General features: G+C 43.1%; 1 protein-coding gene across 3 annotated transcripts in view; it reads right to left on the reverse strand.

The window, feature by feature from the left end:
* CSMD2 (CUB and Sushi multiple domains 2) overlaps window positions 1-19,472 on the reverse strand; it is a 276,036-nt gene that overhangs the window by 214,148 nt on the left and 42,416 nt on the right. For all 3 annotated transcript variants that reach the window (XM_077189434.1, XM_077189435.1, XM_054648279.2), the window contains exon 4: window positions 15,499-15,611. In XM_077189434.1, the coding sequence (XP_077045549.1) occupies window positions 15,499-15,611 (113 nt within the window). The remainder of the gene's footprint in view (window positions 1-15,498; window positions 15,612-19,472) is intronic.

Here is a 19,472-nt window from a genome sequence, read left to right on the forward strand (position 1 = left end):
TATATATCTTATATAAAATATGTAGTGTATAATGTATAAATATATAATATATAAAATATATATTACATATACTATACTATATATAATACAATATATAACATATAACACATAATGGTTATATAATATAATTAAATGTATCAATATATTAATTAATTTCTGCCAAATTAATTTCTGCACAAAACTGGGGAATTTACAGGAAATTTTCCTGATTTTGGTGAATTTTTCACTTTGCTGCTGAAACTATTGGAAGATGAAATAACTGAATTGTATTAATATGCAATACAGATACTAGATTAATAGATTATACATTATATTAATATATAATCGAATCTATTATCTATATTGTATGTTAATATAGAATTATATGTGATTATATATAATATATAATATTTTCTATTGAATTATATATAAAATATATAAAATATTTAATAAATATATAAAATTATATATATATATATTTAATATATATTTTTATATATTAAAATATATATAATTTGGAATAAATGTTCCAAACAGCTCAAGGAGACCTTAAATACTCCAGGAATTCATGCAGGGGAGTTGTTACAAATGAAAAAAAAATCTATATATCCATACAGCAAAGCATCTACCGTACAAACATTGTCATGGAAACAGGACTCAAATCTGCTTTAAAGGACTCAGAGCAAGGGGGAAGAGAAAGGGCTGGACTGAACCCAAAAAAAAACCCAAATAGAAACCCTCCCAACTGGCCTGAATCTTCTCCTTCAGAGCCCAAAATTCCATCAAAATCAGAGTTTCAGGGGCTGCACAACCTGGGCAGGCCCAACCCAACCCGACCCTTCTCCAAGATCCCAAAACTTTCCCTTCCCAGCTGATTTCTCCACAAAATAAATCAGAATATCCCTGCTCTGTTCCCAGCCACTGCTTCCAAGGCTGCCCCTGGAATTTCCAGGGGGAATTTCAGGGCTCCAATTGCTGCTCACACAAATTGCTCCAGGGCTTTGTTGTGCTCTGCTCCATTGCCCTTGCAGCAGAACATGGATTTTTTCTGTAAAATATCCAAATTCCAGCTGCTCTGGCCCGCTGAGGATCTGCTCATGCAGAATTACAAATGTAGATCAGGAATTTGACTTCCAGGAAAGTTTTTATTTTTTTTTCCCTGCTGAATTCTTTCCTTAGCAGCCACCAGTTCCTGAGGCCACAAAATCCCATTGTTGAAATGCTGGGAGATGGTTTGGGATAAAAACACCAGGACTTGGTTGGGAATTCCCATCAAAACACAATTAATGGGGTTATTGTAGGGAATAAATAAATTTTTCCTCCTGTTCTGTGCTCTAGGTTTAATTTTACAGGATGAGAGTTGGCACTGAGGAGTGGGTTAAAAACAATATTCATTATTCCAATGTATTTTAAATGGAAAAAAAAAAAAAAGATTCCTCTGGTTTAGTTTAGAGCATTAAATCTATAAATATTTATAAATGTATAAGAAGATGTCTGGAATGTGAATTCCAGGACAGTCTGGGACCTGGGTCTCTGTCTAGGACACTCTGAAAAAACACAAATCCAACGATTTCTGACACGGCCTGTGGAACAAACTGCCCCCATTTCCCTGGACAATTCTGGAATCACCTCTCTGTCAGTTCCATGAAGATTCTGGAGACTCCTGGGCTTCAAATCCTGTTTGTTCCCCTCACACTGAGCAGGGTTTTTATGTAATTTTTGATCTGAAAGGAGAATTCCGCACCAAGCTCCAGGTCCTGGTAAATCCAGGGCGGCTCCAACCCCATCCCAGACATCCCTGAGCTCCAGCCAAGCCCTACAGAGCAGCACTAAAGGGATTAAAAATCCGCAGGAGGGGGGGAAAATCCACAGAATTCAATGACACAGCATTGGGGAAAAAACCAAAATTCCAGCAGCAAAAAACTCTGGGAGGGTTGGGAAGAGGCTGAAGCAGGAGATGTTCCCAAATTCAGGATAAATGATGTGGGTTTGTACAAATGGGACACCCAGCTGTGGGGGAAAACCACCAGAATGAAATAAAAATGGGGAGGGAAATGAGAGGAAAGAAATATTCCTGCAAATTTGCTTCCCCCACGAGGCCAGGGCGAAACAATCGGCTCATTGCACAATTCAGCACGGTCACAAATGGACATTTCACAATTCATTTTGGGAAATTCAGGTTTGTTCCTCCAGCCAGGAGATGGAATTTCCACACACTCCCAGCTCCAGCAGGGCCCAGAGGAAAGTCAGATAAAAATTCCGGTTAAATTCCAGATGCTCCACAGAAATAAATAAGTAATTTAAGGACAAATTCTTCCTAAAAACCATCAGGAAAGAAACAAAAAGGGAAGACTGCTCTGGACTCAGTTTTGGGCTCTGAATGGGTGATTTGGAACCCATTTTCCCCAAGCTTTTTTTACCCAGCCTCTTTCTTTCCCCTCAGCTTTTGTGCAAAGCTGAAAATATCCAGCCATGCCACGCTGCCTGTTTGTGGAATAACATCAGAGCTGCCAAATTCCCCTCCCTCCATTCTGCACTGCTCACTGCCCATTCCCAGGCAGAAAAAATGTGATTTTTTTTTTGTTGTTTTCTCCCTTGCTTTGGCACCAGAAGCTCTCTGGAATTGAATGAGCTCATATTTTTTTCCCCCCCCTCAGGCTGAAAAGTGCTCCCAGCATTTCATGGGATTTGTTGGGATCACAAAGATCTGGATGTGGAGGTTTGATCCAGCAGAGGAGAAACACCTGGATTTACATATATTAATAGATGTGTTTGATATAAATAGAGTAACTCAGCATCAATAATGGGCCAAATTCAGGCATCAAAATGGGACAAATTCAGGCACAATAAGGGGCCAAATTCAGCAGCAAAATGGGACAAATTAAGCACCAAAATGGGCCAAATTCAGCACCAAAATGGGACAAATTCAAGCACCAAAATGGGACAAACTCAAGCAGTAAAATTGGACATATTCAGCACCAAACTGGGAAAAATTAAAGCACCAAAATGGGCCAAATTCAAGCAGTAAAATTGGACAAATTCAGCACTAAAATGGGCCAAACTCAAGCACCATAATGGGCCAAATTCAGCACCAAAACCGGACAAATTAAAGCACCATAATGGGAAAAATTAAAGCACTATCATGGGGCAAATTAGGCACCAAAATGGACCAAATTAAGGCACCAAAATGGGAAAAATTCAAGCAGTAAATTTGGAAAAGTTAAGCACCAAAATTGGCCAAATTTGAGCTCCAGAGCTCCCTCAGAGGCTCCTGCATTGATTTTTTTCCTCTCCTCCCTCACCCAGGAGTGGCAGCTCCTTCACTGCAAGTGTCACTTGAATTTGCTTAAATGCTTTAATAGAGCCTCCTGACTGGGCTCATTTGCATATGCAAATGACACGCCAATAGGAGACACTTAATATTCCCTCGACTTCATTTAGGGCTGCAGCAAACGTGGGTCAATATCTGAGGGAGGGGGGCTTGGGGCTGAGTCAGCAAATGCTAATTAGCTCTGCTGCTTCCAAGCCTTAAAATCAATTAGTGGGGTATTAAAGCAGACTGGCTGGGAGCTCATTGAAGTCATAAAAATCTTTTTGTGTGGCTAAAAAGGAAAAAAAAAATTAAATAAAATAAAAGGAAGGTTTGACTCTTCCTTTCCTGGAGAGCTGGGTGAGTCTGAGATCCTGATGGGGAGAAAATGATCCAGCCCTGGGATGTGGCTGTGCTGGGCTGGATTAGGGGAAAAGTAGGAAAATCCCAAAATCACATAGATTTAAATGAGATTTTTCCCTCTGTCCTCCTTGGAAAAACGGGAAAATACTCAGGGACCTGGCTTTGCTGGGCTGGATTGGGAGGGGAAAAGCAGAAAAATCCCAAATCCACAGAGATTTCAGTGGGATTTTTCCCTCTGCCCTCGTTGGAGCAATGGGAACACTCAGGGACCTGGCTCTGCTGGGCTGGATTGGGGAGGAAAAGCAGGAAAATGCAAAATTCACATGAATTTCAGTGGGATTTTTCCCTCAGCCTTCATTGGAGCAATGAGAACACTCAGGGACAGCAGGAGCAGCACATCCACAGCCACCAAACCCTGATTGGGAGGGGAAAAGCAGGAAAATCCCAAATCCACACAGATTTCAGTGGGATTTTCCCCTCTGCCCTCGTTGGAACAATGGGAACAGCAGCAGGAATGGGAGCAGCACATCCACAGCCACCAATCCCCAGCGTCCAGGACAGGAATCCCCAGTAAATCCCGGTCACTGCCATTCCAGGATTTTACAGCTCCAAAAATCCCACTGAGCACTCCAGGAGCAACAGCACGAGCTGAATTGTGTGCCCTAAAAAATCTGAATTGTGTGCCCTAAAAATCTGAATTGTGTGCTCGAAAAATCTGAATTGTGTGCCCGAAAAATCTGAATTGTGTGCCCTAAAAATCTGAATTGTGTGCCCTAAAAAATCTGAATTGTGTGCTCAAAAAATCTGAATTGTGTGCCCGAAAAATCTGAATTGTGTGCTCGAAAAATCTGAATTGTGTGCCCTAAAAAATCTGAATTGTGTGCTCGAAAAATCTGAATTGTGTGCCCTAAAAATCTGAATTGTGTGCCCGAAAAATCTGAATTGTGTGCTCTAAAAATCTGAACTCTTGGCTTTGGAAATCTGAATCCTGGGGTGTGGAAATCTGAACTCTGGGATGTGGAAATCTGAACCCTGAGTTTTTATTTCCCTGTTGATGTGCAGTGCTCAGTGATGCAGCCCCAAGGAGCTGCAGCACCAAGCTCAGCCCATCCTGCACCTCAGGAAATCCACGGGATCCACCCCAAAATTCAGGTGCTCCCAGCCCTGAGAATGCTCTGGGATGAGGTGATTCCATCAGGAAGATCCTTTGGAATCGGCAGCTGAGGGTCACAGGCTCAGAGGCAGAAAAATCCATGGAAATTGAGTTTTTAAGGGGTTTCTCCTCTCTCGGCTGCAGCCACCCCAAGGATATTTGACCTTGGGAATTCATGGGAACCTCGTGGATCCAGAGCCACCCTCAGTGAACATCCCCAGCCCTGCTTCTGTCCCTTTCCCCCCCTAAAAGTGTGGATTCATGAACAAGACTCCCAAACTCCCAGGCAAACCCAGCTGAATTCCCAGCACAGCTCCATTTCCATTTATTCCTTCATTCTCTAATCAAGATTTTTTTCTGCTTTAGGAGTGCCTGAGCACCTGCTGCAGCCACCAGCCCTGCTCAGGGCAGACACCTGGCTGCATTTTCCCATCCCAAAATGTACTGGACACGATGGAGCAGCGCTGGCAAAAATAAACTGCATCACCCCTGCCATGCCCATTTGCCATTCCCTCCCCTGGCAAGGCTGCAGTGGCACTGCCTGGAATGTGCTTGTGGCCAGGAGAACAATTCCAGCTCTGTTCTGTCCTTTTTTCTTTTTTTTGTTGTTGTTGTTCAGGAGCGAAGTGGAAATAAACAGCTAAATAGGATTTAAAAGGCAGCTCTGGATCTCTCAGGTGGCTTTTCTGGGCTCTGGGAGTTGTCCAGAGAACAGCAACTGCTGTCTAAATGCTGCAGGAGGAATTTTTGGGCCTTTCTGACCTAAAGCAAGGTTTTTATTCACACCAGCTCCCCCAGTGCTGGCACAGACCCCAAGCACCAGCAGGGATTGGGGTTAATTTGGGATAAAAAGCCCAGGTGAGGGATTTTGATTCCAGATTCCCATCCAGCACCCCACACACGTCACTGCCAGGGAATATTTGTGCCAAATCCCTCATTTCCAACCCGTGGAAATGGAGCAGGAGCTGCAGGTTGTGAACAGGGACATGGAAAAAAAAAAATTCCCCATGAAAAACCTGCTCAAGGCAAACCAAATGTTTTCTATGAGGTGGAAACCACTTAATTGGGGACACAATCAATGCAGGGCTATGCTTGAAATCTGATTATCCATCTCCTCCTGCAGACACTGCCCCGTGTACAACAGCCCTGGCACTCAATAGTATTGACAGCCCTGCCCTGCTCTCCTGCTTTTCCATGGAATCCAGGGAAAAATCCCTGCAGGAAAAAAAAAAAAAATAAAAGCAAATTAAAGTTCCTGTGCTGGCACATCCCAAAATCCAGGATTTTATGGCCTGCCATGCTGTTTTCTCCGTGGCTTTATCACCCCAAGCTGTGAAGGGCTACAAACTTGATTTTCTTCATGGAGCACAGCTCAGGAGAAGGGATGAGGAAGATCCCAATAAATATTCAGGATATTCAGGAATTGTTTCCCCACTTTCCAAACCCCACAGGACATCAGACAGCCCTGAAGCTCAGGAGGAATTCGGAAGTGATAAAATTGTTGGAAGCTGATGAATTTACCTGAGCTGAAGGCTCTGATCAGGCACTGGGGTGGAAAAATTCCCTGTGAGGGTGGGGAGGGGTTGGGATGGTGTCGGGTCCGTCTGTCTGTCTGTCTCTGCCCCGACACGGGCAGGGTGGTTCTTTGGTGGGCACGATGCAAAGGACGAGTCTGGACTCTTCAGCTTTCGGTCTTCAGGTTGTTTATTATTTCTTATCTACAAAATTTTTCTGTCTGCCCAACAGAGGTCTGATCTGCAGGCAGTCACAGGCACTCTCTGACCACCCACGGGGCGGTCATGTCTTTTTATACTAAAACCTACGTATACAATATTTACCTTTATTTCCCAATGCTTTTCGCCCATGTTAGCAAGTGCACCTTCACTAGAAACCAATCTCTAAGTGCCAACATCATCACAGGAGATGGAGGACAAGAAGAAGAAAGAAGAAGGACAAGACACGCCCTGATCCCTCCATCTTGTCTCCATAACCCCCCTGTACCAAAAACCTTAAAGTCTATATCTCACCCTCTAAATGTGTCTCTTTTACACCTTGTACTCTAAAGTGATTCTCATGTCCTCAGACTCTTGTTACTTCTGTGGATGGATCAAAATCAAGCCACCAAACACTCTTGGCAACATTCCAGGGTTTTCGAGACCCCCAAGGGTTCTCCTGGCATCTCTGGACATCGGGAACGATGTGCTGAGATCCCACAGGATGGGGCTCCCAGAGCAGCTGGGGCTGCCCCTGGATCCCTGGAGGTGTCCAAGGCCAGGCTGGAGCCACCCTGGGATCATGGAAGGCGTCCCTGCCCTGGCAGGGGGGGAACGGGATCAGGTTTGAACCCAAAACCCACCCAAACCATTCCAGAATTCCAAGTGGGAACTCCCCATCAGCATTCCCAGCTCATTCTGCATTCAGCTCTTCATTAATATTGGAAATTTGGAATATTTCACCCTCAATATCTGCAGCAGGATGTTTCGCTGTGTTTGATTGGCTTTGTGGGGTTTTTGTTTGGCTTTGTGGGGTTTTTGTTTGTTTGGCTTTGTGGGGTTTTTGTTTGGCTTTGTGGGGTTTTTGTTTGGCTTTCTGGGGTTTTTGTTTGGCTTTGTGGGGTTTTTGTTTGTTTGGCTTTGTGGGGTTTTTGTTTGGCTTTGTGGGGTTTTTGTTTGGCTTTCTGGGGTTTTTGTTTGTTTGGCTTTGTGTGTTCTTCAGTTTGGGTTTTTTTTGTTTGATTGCTTTTTGGTTTGTTTGGGTTTGTGGTCTTTAATTTGGGGTTTCTGTTTGTTTGGCTTCGTGCGTTCTTTAGTTTGGGTTTTAGTTTGTTTGGTTGGTGGTTTTTAGTTTATTTGTGTTTGTGGTTTTTTGTTTGTTTAGTTTGTGGTCTTTAGTTTATTTGGGTTTGTGGTCTTTATTTTGGGTTTTAGTTTGTTTGGTTGGTGGTTTTTAGTTTATTTGGGTTTGTGGTTTTTTTGTTTGTTTAGTTTGTGGTCTTTAGTTTATTTGGGTTTGTGGTCTTTAATTTGGATTTTTTGCTTGTTTGGGTTTGTGGGGATCTAGTTTGGGGCTTGTGGATTTTAATTTGATTTGTTTTGTGGTTTTTAGTTTGTTTGGCTTCGGGTGTTCTTCAGTTTGGGTTTTAGTTTGGTTGGTGGTTTTTAGTTTATTTGTGTTTGTGGTTTTTTGTTTGTTTAGTTTGTGGTCTTTAGTTTATTTGGGTTTGTGGTCTTTAATTTGGGTTTTTGTTTGGTGGTTTTTAGTTTATTTGAGTTTGTGGTTTTTTTGTTTGTTTAGTTTGTGGTCTTTATTTGGGTTTGTGGTCTTTAATTTGGGTTTTTTGCTTGTTTGGGTTCGTGGGGATCTAGTTTGGGGTTTGTGGATTTTAATTTGATTTGTTTTGTGGGTTTTAGTTTGTTTGGTTTGTGGTTTTTAGTTTGTTTGGCTTCGTGTCTTCTTTATTTTGGGTTTTAGTTTGTTTGGTTGGTGGTTTTTAGTTTATTTGTATTTGTGGTTTTTTGTTTGTTTAGTTTGTGTTCTTTAGTTTATTTGGGTTTGTGGTCTTTAATTTGGGTTTTTTGTTTGGCTGGGTTTGTTCTTTAGTTTGGGTTTTCTGTTTGATTAGTTTTTAGTTTATTTGGGTTTGTGGTCTTTAATTTGGGGTTTTCATTTGTTTGGGTTTGTGTGGACTTAGTTTGGGTTTTGTGGATTTTAATTTGTTTGGTTTGTGGTCTTTAGCTTGGCTTTGTGTGTTCTTTAATTTGGGTTTTTTTGGGTTTGGTTTGTGGTTTTTAGTTCATTTGGGTTTGTGTCTTTTCAAGTCATTTGGTTTGTGGTTTTTAGTTTGGATTTTTTGTTTGTTTGGGTTTTGTGGCTTTTAGTTTATTTGGTTTGCAGTTTTTAGTTTGTTCAGATTTGTGGGCTATAGTTTGTTTTATGTCTTTTCATTTATTTGAGTTTGTGGCTTTTAATTTGTTTGGTTTATGGATTATTTGTTTTGCTTTTGTGGATTTTCTGGCTGGCTGGTTTTGTGGCTTTTTAGTTTCTTTTGTGACTTTTTAATTTGTTTGGTTTTGTGGATTTTTCTTTATTTGGGTTTGTGAGATTTTAGTTCATTTGGCTTTGTGGGATTTTAGTTCATTTGGCTTTGTGGGATTTTATTTATTTGGGTTTGAGGGATTTTATTTATTTGGCTTTGTGGGATTTTAGTTCATTTGGCTTTGTGGGATTTTAGTTCATTTGGGTTTGAGGGATTTTATTTATTTGGGTTTGTGGTTTTTAGTTTGGTTTGGCTTTGTTTGCTTTGGGTTTTCCTCTTCCACCAAGGACACTCTGAGCCTACCAAACCCAGCAGCTCATTTGGGCACCTTTTAGACAAAAATCTCCATTATTGAGCCAACAAGAACTCAACCTGATCCCTCAGCAGAGCCAAACTCCAGCTGGGAAAAGGGAGAAGCGCAGCAGCAACATCCCAAAAAAACCCCAGGGCCAGGAATGCTCCGAGAGGGACGGAAGCAGCAATAAAAACACAATTTAATTGTATTTTCTCCATCTGTTTGCACAACTCTGCAAAGAGCCTGTGAAGAACGAGCCCAGTATTTATCTCCAAACAGCTCCAGCTCCTTTCCCTGGGGATTGAACGCCTCTAATTCCTGAAAATGAGCAGTGTCGGTGCAGCCCTAATTGCTCCTTTTCACTCAGTGTTTGCAGAGAGAATTCGCTGCAGCTGCCATCGATGTCTTGGGAAGGGAAAGTTTCATCCCCTGGAATTCCTCAGGGATCCACAGGGCCCTGCTTCCTGCCAGGAATTCCCACTGAATTCTGCTTTATTTTTGGGGAGGGGAGAAATCCAGCCCACCAACAAAAAACCCCGCCCTAAAACTAAAATTTAAAAATTTTAATTTTTAAATTAATTTTTAAAAAATTAATTTTTATTTTAATTTAATTAAAATTGAAATTTTAAGTTGCGAAGAGGAAGGTTCCTAAAAAGAAGGGCGTTTTAAAAAATATTTTACTTAAATATTCATATGTTTTATGTCTGAATATATTTAAAACACTCTGGTTTTTAAACACTGGTTTATATCCCTTTGGATCCCTTTGAAACAGGGCCCTGGGTCCCTCCAGGAATTCCCACTGAATTCTGCTTTTTTTTTGGGGAGGGGGAGAAATCCAGCCCACCAACAAAAACCCCGCCCTAAAACTAAAATTTAAAAATTTTAATTTTAGATTAATTTAAAAAAATTAATTTTCATTTTGATTTAATTAAAATTGAAATTTTAAGTCGCAAAGAGGAAGGTTCCTAAAAAGAAGGGCATTTAAAAAATATTTTACTTAAATATTCTTATGTTTTATGTCTGAATATATTTAAAACACTCTGGTTTTTAAACACTGGTTTATATCCCTTTGGATCCCTTTGAAACAGGGCCCTGGGTCCCTCCAGGAATTCCCACTGAATTCTGCTTTTTTTTGGGGGGGGGAAAAATCCAGACCACCAACAAAAACCCCGCCCTAAAATTAAAATTTTTAATTTACAAAGAGGAAGGTTCCTAAAAAAATGGCATTTTAAAAATATTTTATTTAAATATTTGTGTATTTTATGTTTATATATATTTTAAATAGTCACTTATTGGTTTATATCCCCTTATACCCCTTTAAAAAAGGGCCCTGGGTCCCTCCAGGAATTCCCACTGAATTCTGCTTTTTTTGGGGGAGGTGGAAAAATCCAGACCACCAAAGAAAAACCCATCCTTAAAGTAAAATTCTAAGTTCCATAGTTCAGCATTCCTAGAAAAATAGCATCTGGCATTATTGCACCCCTCTACTTTTACAAAGCCCTCTTCATTTGTATTTTACTTAAATACAGGTGTATTTTATATCGATTTCTATTTAAAATATTATTTTTAATATTGGTTTTCATCTCTATCCTTTTAAAATGTACATATGTATGTATATGTAATATATATAAAATATATAGAAATTATATATCTATATATTTGTATATACGTATTATATAAATATAAATATAAATATAAATATAAATATAAATATATATAAAAATATCTAATATATATATATATATATATATATATATATATATATATATGCACACCCCCTTTTTTAATATATATAATTATATGCCTCTTCTACAGTTAGATTTAGAAATTGTGTCCTGACAAGGATATAAATGAAAATACAACCTCATGCTCTGCTTGACAAGGTGGGGATTGCCCCAGAGTTGGATTTGGGAAGTCTTTTCCAACCCTAACCCAAGTTCCACCATTGTGTTTTTCCTTAAATCCCTTTTTATTTGTCACCCTCTACTCTAACACAGCACCCAGAGGTGGTGATTTCACAATAATTGAATTTACTTTAATAATTTAATCTTCTTTTATCCTTTCATTAGTGAACAAATGAACCACCTGCTCTGCATCCCCTGCTTTATTTATTATTTCTGTGGAATTTGTGTCACTTTTCCTCTCACTGGCTCAAGTTTGCCTGATTTATTTGAAGTCAGCTCTGAGTGAATTCCTCAGGTGTGAGGCAGCAAGGAGAGGAATTAATTCCCTTTGCAGTCCAGCCTCTGCACACCTTCCAGGGCAAGCAAAAATAAAATAAAAATGGGCATTTCTACATGTTTAGGAAGATTTTTTTTTCCCACCAGATGAGGCTGTCAAGATTCACATCCCAGTCAAATTTAACTGGGATTATTTATAACTGGCTCCAAAAAAAAAAATAAAAAAAAAATTCTGCAGCTGAAAGGAAATTCAGGACTCCACAGCTGGGTTGGGGCTGGGAAAAGAAAAAATCCTTTAGTGAGAAAAGAAGGAAAAATCCCCCAGTCTGAGGGTGAACAGGGCTAATTAGGAAATCATGTTGAATTCAAGGGACAGTAAACAGGGAAAGAAAACAAATTTAGGGATGCTAAAAGCATGAAAGCATTTAATTTCAATATTTTCCAAATGAGACGGGCTGAAACCGAGCTCCCTGAACTGCTGGTGTTTCCTGGAAGCTCCTAAGTTCAAATAAAAATTACCTTGAGATCCAAGCATTTTATTGAAATGGAAATGAAATCCTCTCTGTTTTCCCCATTCCCCCAGAAGGCGCTGACAGATTTTCAGCTCCTGCCGTGGGTGCCCTCAGTTCTTTTTCCTCAGCAGCCCCTGAATCCATTTTTGGGCTGGCCCAAGGCTCTCTCCCCTCCCCAGATGGGATTTTGGGGGGTCCATTCCCACATTTTCAAGCTCCTCCACTTCTCCCTTTTCCCAGCTGGAGTTTGGCTCTGTTGAGGGATCAGTTGAGTTCTTGTTGGCTTTGGGGACTCAATAATGGAGATTTTTTTGTCTAAAAGGTGCCCAAATGAGCTTCTGGGTTTGGTAGGCTCAGAGCGTTCTTAAAGGAGGAAAACTCAAAGCAAACAAAGCCAAACCAAACTAAAAAAAAAACACAAACCCAAATAAATAAAATCCCAGAGAACCCTATAAACTAAAATCCCACAAAGCCAAATAAATAAAATCCCACAAACCCAAATGAACTAAAATCCCTCAGAGCCAAATGAACTAAAATCCCACAAAGCCAAATGAACTAAAATCCCACAGACCCAAATACCCAAATAAAGTAAAACCCAAAAATCCAAATAAACTAAAATCCACAAACCTAAATGAACAAAAGTCCCAGAAACCCCTATAAAGTAAAATCCCACAAACCCAAATGAAGTAAAAACCCACAGACCCAAATAAAGTAAAAAATCCCACAGACCCAAATGAACTAAAATCCCACAGACCCAAATACCCAAATAAAGTAAAACCCAAAAATCTAAATAAACTAAAACCCCACAAACTTAAATGAACAAAATCCCAGAAACCCCTATAAACTGAAATCCCACAAAGCCAAATGAATAAAATCCCACAAAGCCAAATAAAGTAAAAAATCCCACAGACCCAAATGAACTAAAATCCCACAGGCCCAAATACCCAAATAAAGTAAAAGCCAAAAATCCAAATAAACTAAAATCCCACCAACCCAAATAAACTAAAATCCCACAAACCTAAATGAACAAAAATCCCAGAAACCCCTATAAACTGAAATCCCACAAACCCAAATGAAGTAAAATCCCACAAAGCCAAATAAAGTAAAAAATCCCACAGACCCAAATGAACTAAAATCCCACAGGCCCAAATACCCAAATAAAGTAAAAGCCAAAAATCCAAATAAACTAAAATCCCACAAACCCAAATAAACTAAAATCCCACAAACCTAAATGAACAAAAGTCCCAGAAACCCCTATAAACTGAAATCCCACAAACCCAAATAAAGTAAAATCCCACAGACCCAAATAAACTAAAATCCCACAAACCCAAATAAAGTAAAAAATCCCACAAACCCAAATGAAGTAAAATCCCTCAGACCCAAATGAAGTAAAATCCCACAAACCAAACCACAGATTTCTGAGAATAGGGATTTTGGAGGGGATTTTGAAGGAGTTACAGACAGGACTTGTGGGTTTTGAGATGATGTGATTTGTTTCTATCTCCTCCCCAGGCAGGAAGGGTGAGTTTGGCTCACATTGTCACAGCACAGGTCAGAAGGTCACAACACCCTTACTTACAAGACTTTTAAAGGATTTATTGACCAATAAAACACTGCTAACAAGGATATTTATATTTTTGACCCAATCCTTAAATATTTCATCTTCATGCTACAGTGTTAGCCAATCATGCTATGGCACACAAACCTACAGCACTGCATCCTGAACTCCTTGATTACCTTTGTAATTAATATTATTATTGTTTTTAATATCTTAAACTCTAAAACTCGAAATTTCCCTCTTCTTAACTCAATGTGTCTCTGTTTAAACTGTAAATCCACATTCTCATTTCCAGCACCTCAGTTTGGGAGCCTTTCCCAAGGTCTCAGATCAAATCCTGGGTTTAATTCTAAGCTTAGGCTTACAGGCCCAAAGTTCTGAGAATTTCCTGCATTTTGGAATCCAGCACCCAAAGCAGCAGCTTAAACTGCACTGATCACCTCCTTCAGCCTTAATTAACACCCAAAATGTGAATAATTTGCTTTGGGGCAGGCCCAGGGTGGTATTTCAGCAAGTGAACCCTTCTCCTACCCTCAAAATAAAACTCTGATTTATGCCAACGCTCTCTCTGTCACTCTGGCTCAGGTTAAGTTTTAAATACATTTATTTTCCCCTTCAGTTAGAGCCCTGAAAGCCTCCTAATCACCAGTCAAATAAAGCCCAGATCGTTTCAGATGTGTGTGACTAAAGGGCAGCCCTGGCCCCAGCCTTTGTACAACATTTCCTGCAGCATCAAGGTAATAAAAGAACATTACAGAGTGTACAAGGAGCTGTGTGTAAATGCCAAAAAAATCAACTGGAAATGTCAAGAAAGTGCAAAAGCAGCAGCGTGTCCTGTGTGCCCCAGGATTTGGGAGTGTCTCACACAGAGACTGACAGGTGCTCCAGCACAGGGGCTGCAAATGGTCAAAGCTGAAACAAAAGTGGGAAAAACTGGGGGGGAAAAGCAGTTTTGTAAATGGATTTGCCTTTATTTGCCTTTCCTCTTAATGGGTGCTGAGATCACCTGTGCCAACATCCTCACCTGTCCCAAAATCCTCACCTGTGCCAACATCCTCACCTGTGCCAACATCCTCACCTGCCCTGATATCATCACCTGTCCCAAAACCTTCACCTGTCCCAAAATCCTCACCTGTGCCAACATCCTCACCTGCTCTGATATCACCTGTCCTGACATCCTCACCTGTTCCAAAATCCTGACCTGCTCTGATATCATCACCTGTCCCAAAACCTTCACCTGTCCTGACATCCTCACCTGTGCCAACATCCTCACCTGTCCCAAAATCCTCACCTGTTCCAAAATCCTCACCTGCTCTGATATCATCACCTGTCCCAAAACCTTCACTTGTCCTGACATCCTCACTTGTCCCAAAATCCTCACCTGTCCCAAAACCTTCACCTGTCCCAAAATCCTCACTTGTCCCAAAAGCTTCACCTGCCCAAAACTCTCACCTGTCCTGACATCCTCACTTGTCCCAAAATCCTCACCTGCCCTGACATCCTCAACTGTCCCAAAACCTTCATCTGCCCCCAAATCTTCGCCTGTCCCAACATCTTTACCCGTCCTGACATCTTCACCTGTCCCAAAAGCTTCACCTGCTGTGATATCCTCACCTGTCCCAACATCCTCACCTGTCCCAAAATCCTCACCTGTCCCAACATCCTCACTTGTCCCAAAACCTTCACCTGTCCTAACATCCTCACCTGCCCCAAAATCCTCACCTGCCCCAAAATCCTCACCTTCCCCAAAATCCTCACCTGTCCCAAAACCCTCACTTGTTCCAAAACCTTCACCTGTCCCAACATCCTCACCTGCCCCAAAACCCTCACTTGTCCCAAAACCTTCACCTGTCCCAAAACCCTCACTTGCCCCAAAACCTTCACCTGCCCCAACAGAATTCCAGGGAGTTCAACCAGAACACACTTTTAACCAAAAAAACCCCACAAAACGCTCTGCTGGAAGGAACCAGCAATTAAAATGCTGGAAAAAAACCCAGATTAAATTACACAACGAGGAGGCAGGGATGTGCAGCTCCTGGTGCAGACTCTGCAGCTCAGTTTCCCACCTCCCAGGCCCAGCTCAGGTGCAGTCCCAGCCCCTCCTGGACTCACCTTCATAGCTGGCCTGGAAGCCTTGGGCACTGACGGCGTAGTCACTGACGAGCCACAGGGACAGCACCAGGCCCGTGCTGACAATGGGAGCAGGCAGCTGGAAGCCTGTCAGCCTGCAAAAAACACACACGAGGTCAGCCCCAGCAGGGGAAACGCACACGAGGTCACATTCATGGGGAAAAATCCACACAAGGTCAGCCCCAGCAGGGGAAACACACATGAGGTCACATTCATGGGGAAAAACACACACGAGGTCACACTCATGGGGAAAAACACACACAAGGTCAGCCCCAGCAGGGGAAACGCACACAAGGTCACACTCGTGGGGAAAAACACACATGAGGTCACACTCGTGGGGAAAAATCCACACAAGGTCAGCCCCAGCAGGGGAAACACACACGAGGTCACACTCGTGGGGAAAAACACACACAAGGTCACACTCATGGGGAAAAATCCACACAAGGTCACACTCATAGGGAAAAACACACACGAGGTCAGGCCCCACCAAGAAAAACCCACAGCAAGGTCAGCCCCAGCAGGGGAAACACACACGAGGTCACACTCATAGGGGAAAAACACACACAAGGTCACACTCATAGGGAAAAATCCACACAAGGTCAGCCCAACCAGGGAAACCCAAAGCCAGGTCATATTCACCAAGAAAACACACACAGGGTCAGGCCCCACCAGGAAAAACCCACAGCAAGGTCAGCCCAACCAGGGAAACCCAAAGCTGGGTCATACTCACCAAGAAAATACACACAAGGTCAACCCAACCAGGGAAACCCAAAGCTGGGTCATATTCACCAAGAAAACACACACAAGGCCACACTCATGGGGAAAAATCCACACAAGGTCAGGCCCCACCAGGAAAAACCCACAGCAAGGTCAGCGCAACCAGGGAAACCCAAAGCTGGGTCACACTCATAGGGAAAAACACACACAAGGTCACACTCATGAGGAAAAACACACACGAGGTCAGGCCCCACCAGGAAAAACCCACAGCAAGGTCAGCGCAACCAAGGAAACCCAAAGCTGGGTCATATTCACCAAGAAAACACACACAAGGTCAGCCCCACCAGGGAAACCCAAAGCTAGGCCACACTCATGGGGAAAAACCCACACAAAGTCACACTCATGGGGAAAAATCCACACAAGGTCAGGCCCCACCAGGAAAAACCCACAGCAAGGCCAGCCCAACCAGGGAAACTCAAAGCTGGGTCACACTCATAGGGAAAAACACACACGAGGTCACACTCATGGGGAAAAATCCACACAAGGTCAGGCCCCACCAGGAAAAACCCACAGCAAGGCCAGCCCAACCAGGGAAACCCAAAGCTGGGTCATACTCACCAAGGAAACACACACAAGGTCACACTCATGAGGAAAAACCCATAGCAAGGTCAGCCCAACCAAGGAAACCCAAAGCTGGGTCATATTCACCAAGAAAACACACACAAGGTCAGCCCCACCAGGGAAACCCAAAGCTAGGCCACACTCATGGGGAAAAACACACACAAGGTCAGGTCCCACCAGGAAAAACCCACAGCAAGGCCAGCCCAACCAAGGAAACCCAAAGCTGGGTCATACTCACCAAGGAAACACACACAAGGTCACATTCATGGGGAAAAATCCACATACAAGGTCAGCCCCCACCAGGAAAAACCCACAGCAAGGTCAGCCCAACCCAAAGGGAAACCCAAAGCTGGGTCATACTCACTAAGAAAACACACACAAGGTCAGCCCAACCAGGGAAACCCAAAGCTAGGTCATACTCACCAAGAAAACACACACAAGGCCACACTCATGGGGAAAAATCCACACAAAGTCAGGCCCCACCAAGAAAAACCCACAGCAAGGCCAGCCCAACCAGGGAAACCCAAAGCTGGGTCACACTCATGGGGAAAAACCCACACAAGGTCACACTCATGGGGAAAAATCCACACAAGGTCAGGCCCCACCAGGAAAAACCCATAGCAAGGCCAGCCCAACCAGGGAAACCCAAAGCTGGGTCACACTCACCAAGGAAACACACACAAGGTCACACTCAGCAGGAAAAACCCACAGAGAGGTCACACGCACAGGGAAACCCACAGCCAGGTCAGCCCCACCAGGAAAAACCCACACAAGGTCACACTCAGCACTGCTGCCCTACAAAAACCCACAGTGAGGTGACACTCACAGGGAAATCCACTCAAAGTCACACTCACCATTGCTGCCCTACAAAAACTCAAAGCCAGGCCAGCCCCACAAGGGAAAACCCAAACAAGGTCAGGCCCACCAGGAAAAACCCACAGCAAGGTAGGCCTCAGCAGGGAAAACCCACACAAGGTCACACTCAGCATTGCTCTGCAAAAACCCCACAGCATGGTCACACTCATCACTTCTAACCTGGCAAAAAACCCACATCAAGGTGACAATCACCATTGCTGCCCTACAAAAACCCACACAAGGTCAGCCCCACCAGGGGAAACCCAAAGCCAGGTCACACTCATAGGGAAAAACACACACAAGGTCACACTCAGCAGGGAAAACCTACAACCAGGTCAGCCTCTCCAGGAAAAACCCACAGCAAGGTCACATTCACCATTTCTGCCCTACAAGAACCCACACAAGCTCAGCCCCAGCAGGAAAAAAACCCACACAAGGTCAGTCCCACCAGAGAAAAACCCACACAAGGTCACATTCACCATTTCTGCCCTACAAAAACCCACACAAGGTCACACTCACCATTTCTGCCCTACAAAAACCACACACAAGGTCACACTCAGCACTGCCCTACAAAACCCAGCAGTGGGGCTGATCCCATCACGCTGCTGGAGGAGCCCAGAGCTCCAGAACACCTGGGACAGCCTGAGAGCAACAAATCCTGGGCTTTTCCCACCTCCTGCCTGCCCACAGGAACTGCTCCTGTGGTTTTTCACAGTTTTTTTACAGTTTTCCACAGTTTTTCACAGTTTTCCACAGTTTTCCACAGGTTTTCTCCACTCCTGTGGTTCCTCACTGGTCCTGTCCCAAAGCCCTCCCTGCTTCACACCCTGGTCCCCATCACCTGCCCTGGGACACTCCACAAAGCCAGCCCTGGGATGCTGGAGCAGAACCCACCCCATGGGACAGAGATTTTGGGGTGCTGAGTGAGCCCAACGCTTAAAATATTTTGAGAGCCTTGGAGTAAAAATCTGACTGAAGTGTTCTACAAACTGCACTGAACTGAACCCAAAAACCAGGCAAAAAATGGATGTTAACAACTAATTAAAGCCTTCAGTGTGGTGCCTCCGGAGTGTTTGACATGGAAAAGGCTGGAAGGTTCTGGGAATCCTCCCCAGGACAAGGATGGGGGTTTTATGTGGGCGCAGATCCAAAACGCACCAAAGGATGGTTCCCAGCTCCTCCCTGAGATAAAAATCCAAGCTCACAGCCAGGAAATTGCTGCACCAGAGGGTCTGGGAGCTGCACTGCAGGAACTCCCAGGACATGGGCACAAATCAGGGTGAAGAGCAGAAAATAAAACTGGACAAATCCAGGAACCCCCACCTGCTTCCCTTATGGGCTCACAGCTAAATGACAACTGATTTTATTATAAAAACCTGTTTATTACTGATTTTCATTAATCCCAAACACAAACCCCTGGTGCTGAGCCATCCCCAGAGCAGCTTGTTGACCAGAATGACAATTTTACAACTTCCAAAGCTCCTTACACGTGGCCAAGGGGATTCCTGGCCAGGTTTCCAGTTTGAAGCCAGCCCAGGGTGGATTCCTGCCTGCCACTGCTGGGGCCAGGAATTCAGGAGCAATCCCTGAGCTGCCCCAAACCCAAACCTCCACAAACCACAGGAGCAGCAGGAACTGAAGGGATTTGGTATCATTTGGGATCAGGAGTGTTCAAGGATAAACAAGAAAAAAAGAGAATTTAAAGCTTCTTACAACACACTCTGAGGTTTATCCAGCCAGGCTTTGTGCCACGGGGGCAAAGG

This window comes from Agelaius phoeniceus, chromosome 22 (genome assembly GCF_051311805.1).
Source record: "Agelaius phoeniceus isolate bAgePho1 chromosome 22, bAgePho1.hap1, whole genome shotgun sequence".
NCBI classification, from domain to species: domain Eukaryota; kingdom Metazoa; phylum Chordata; class Aves; order Passeriformes; family Icteridae; genus Agelaius; species Agelaius phoeniceus.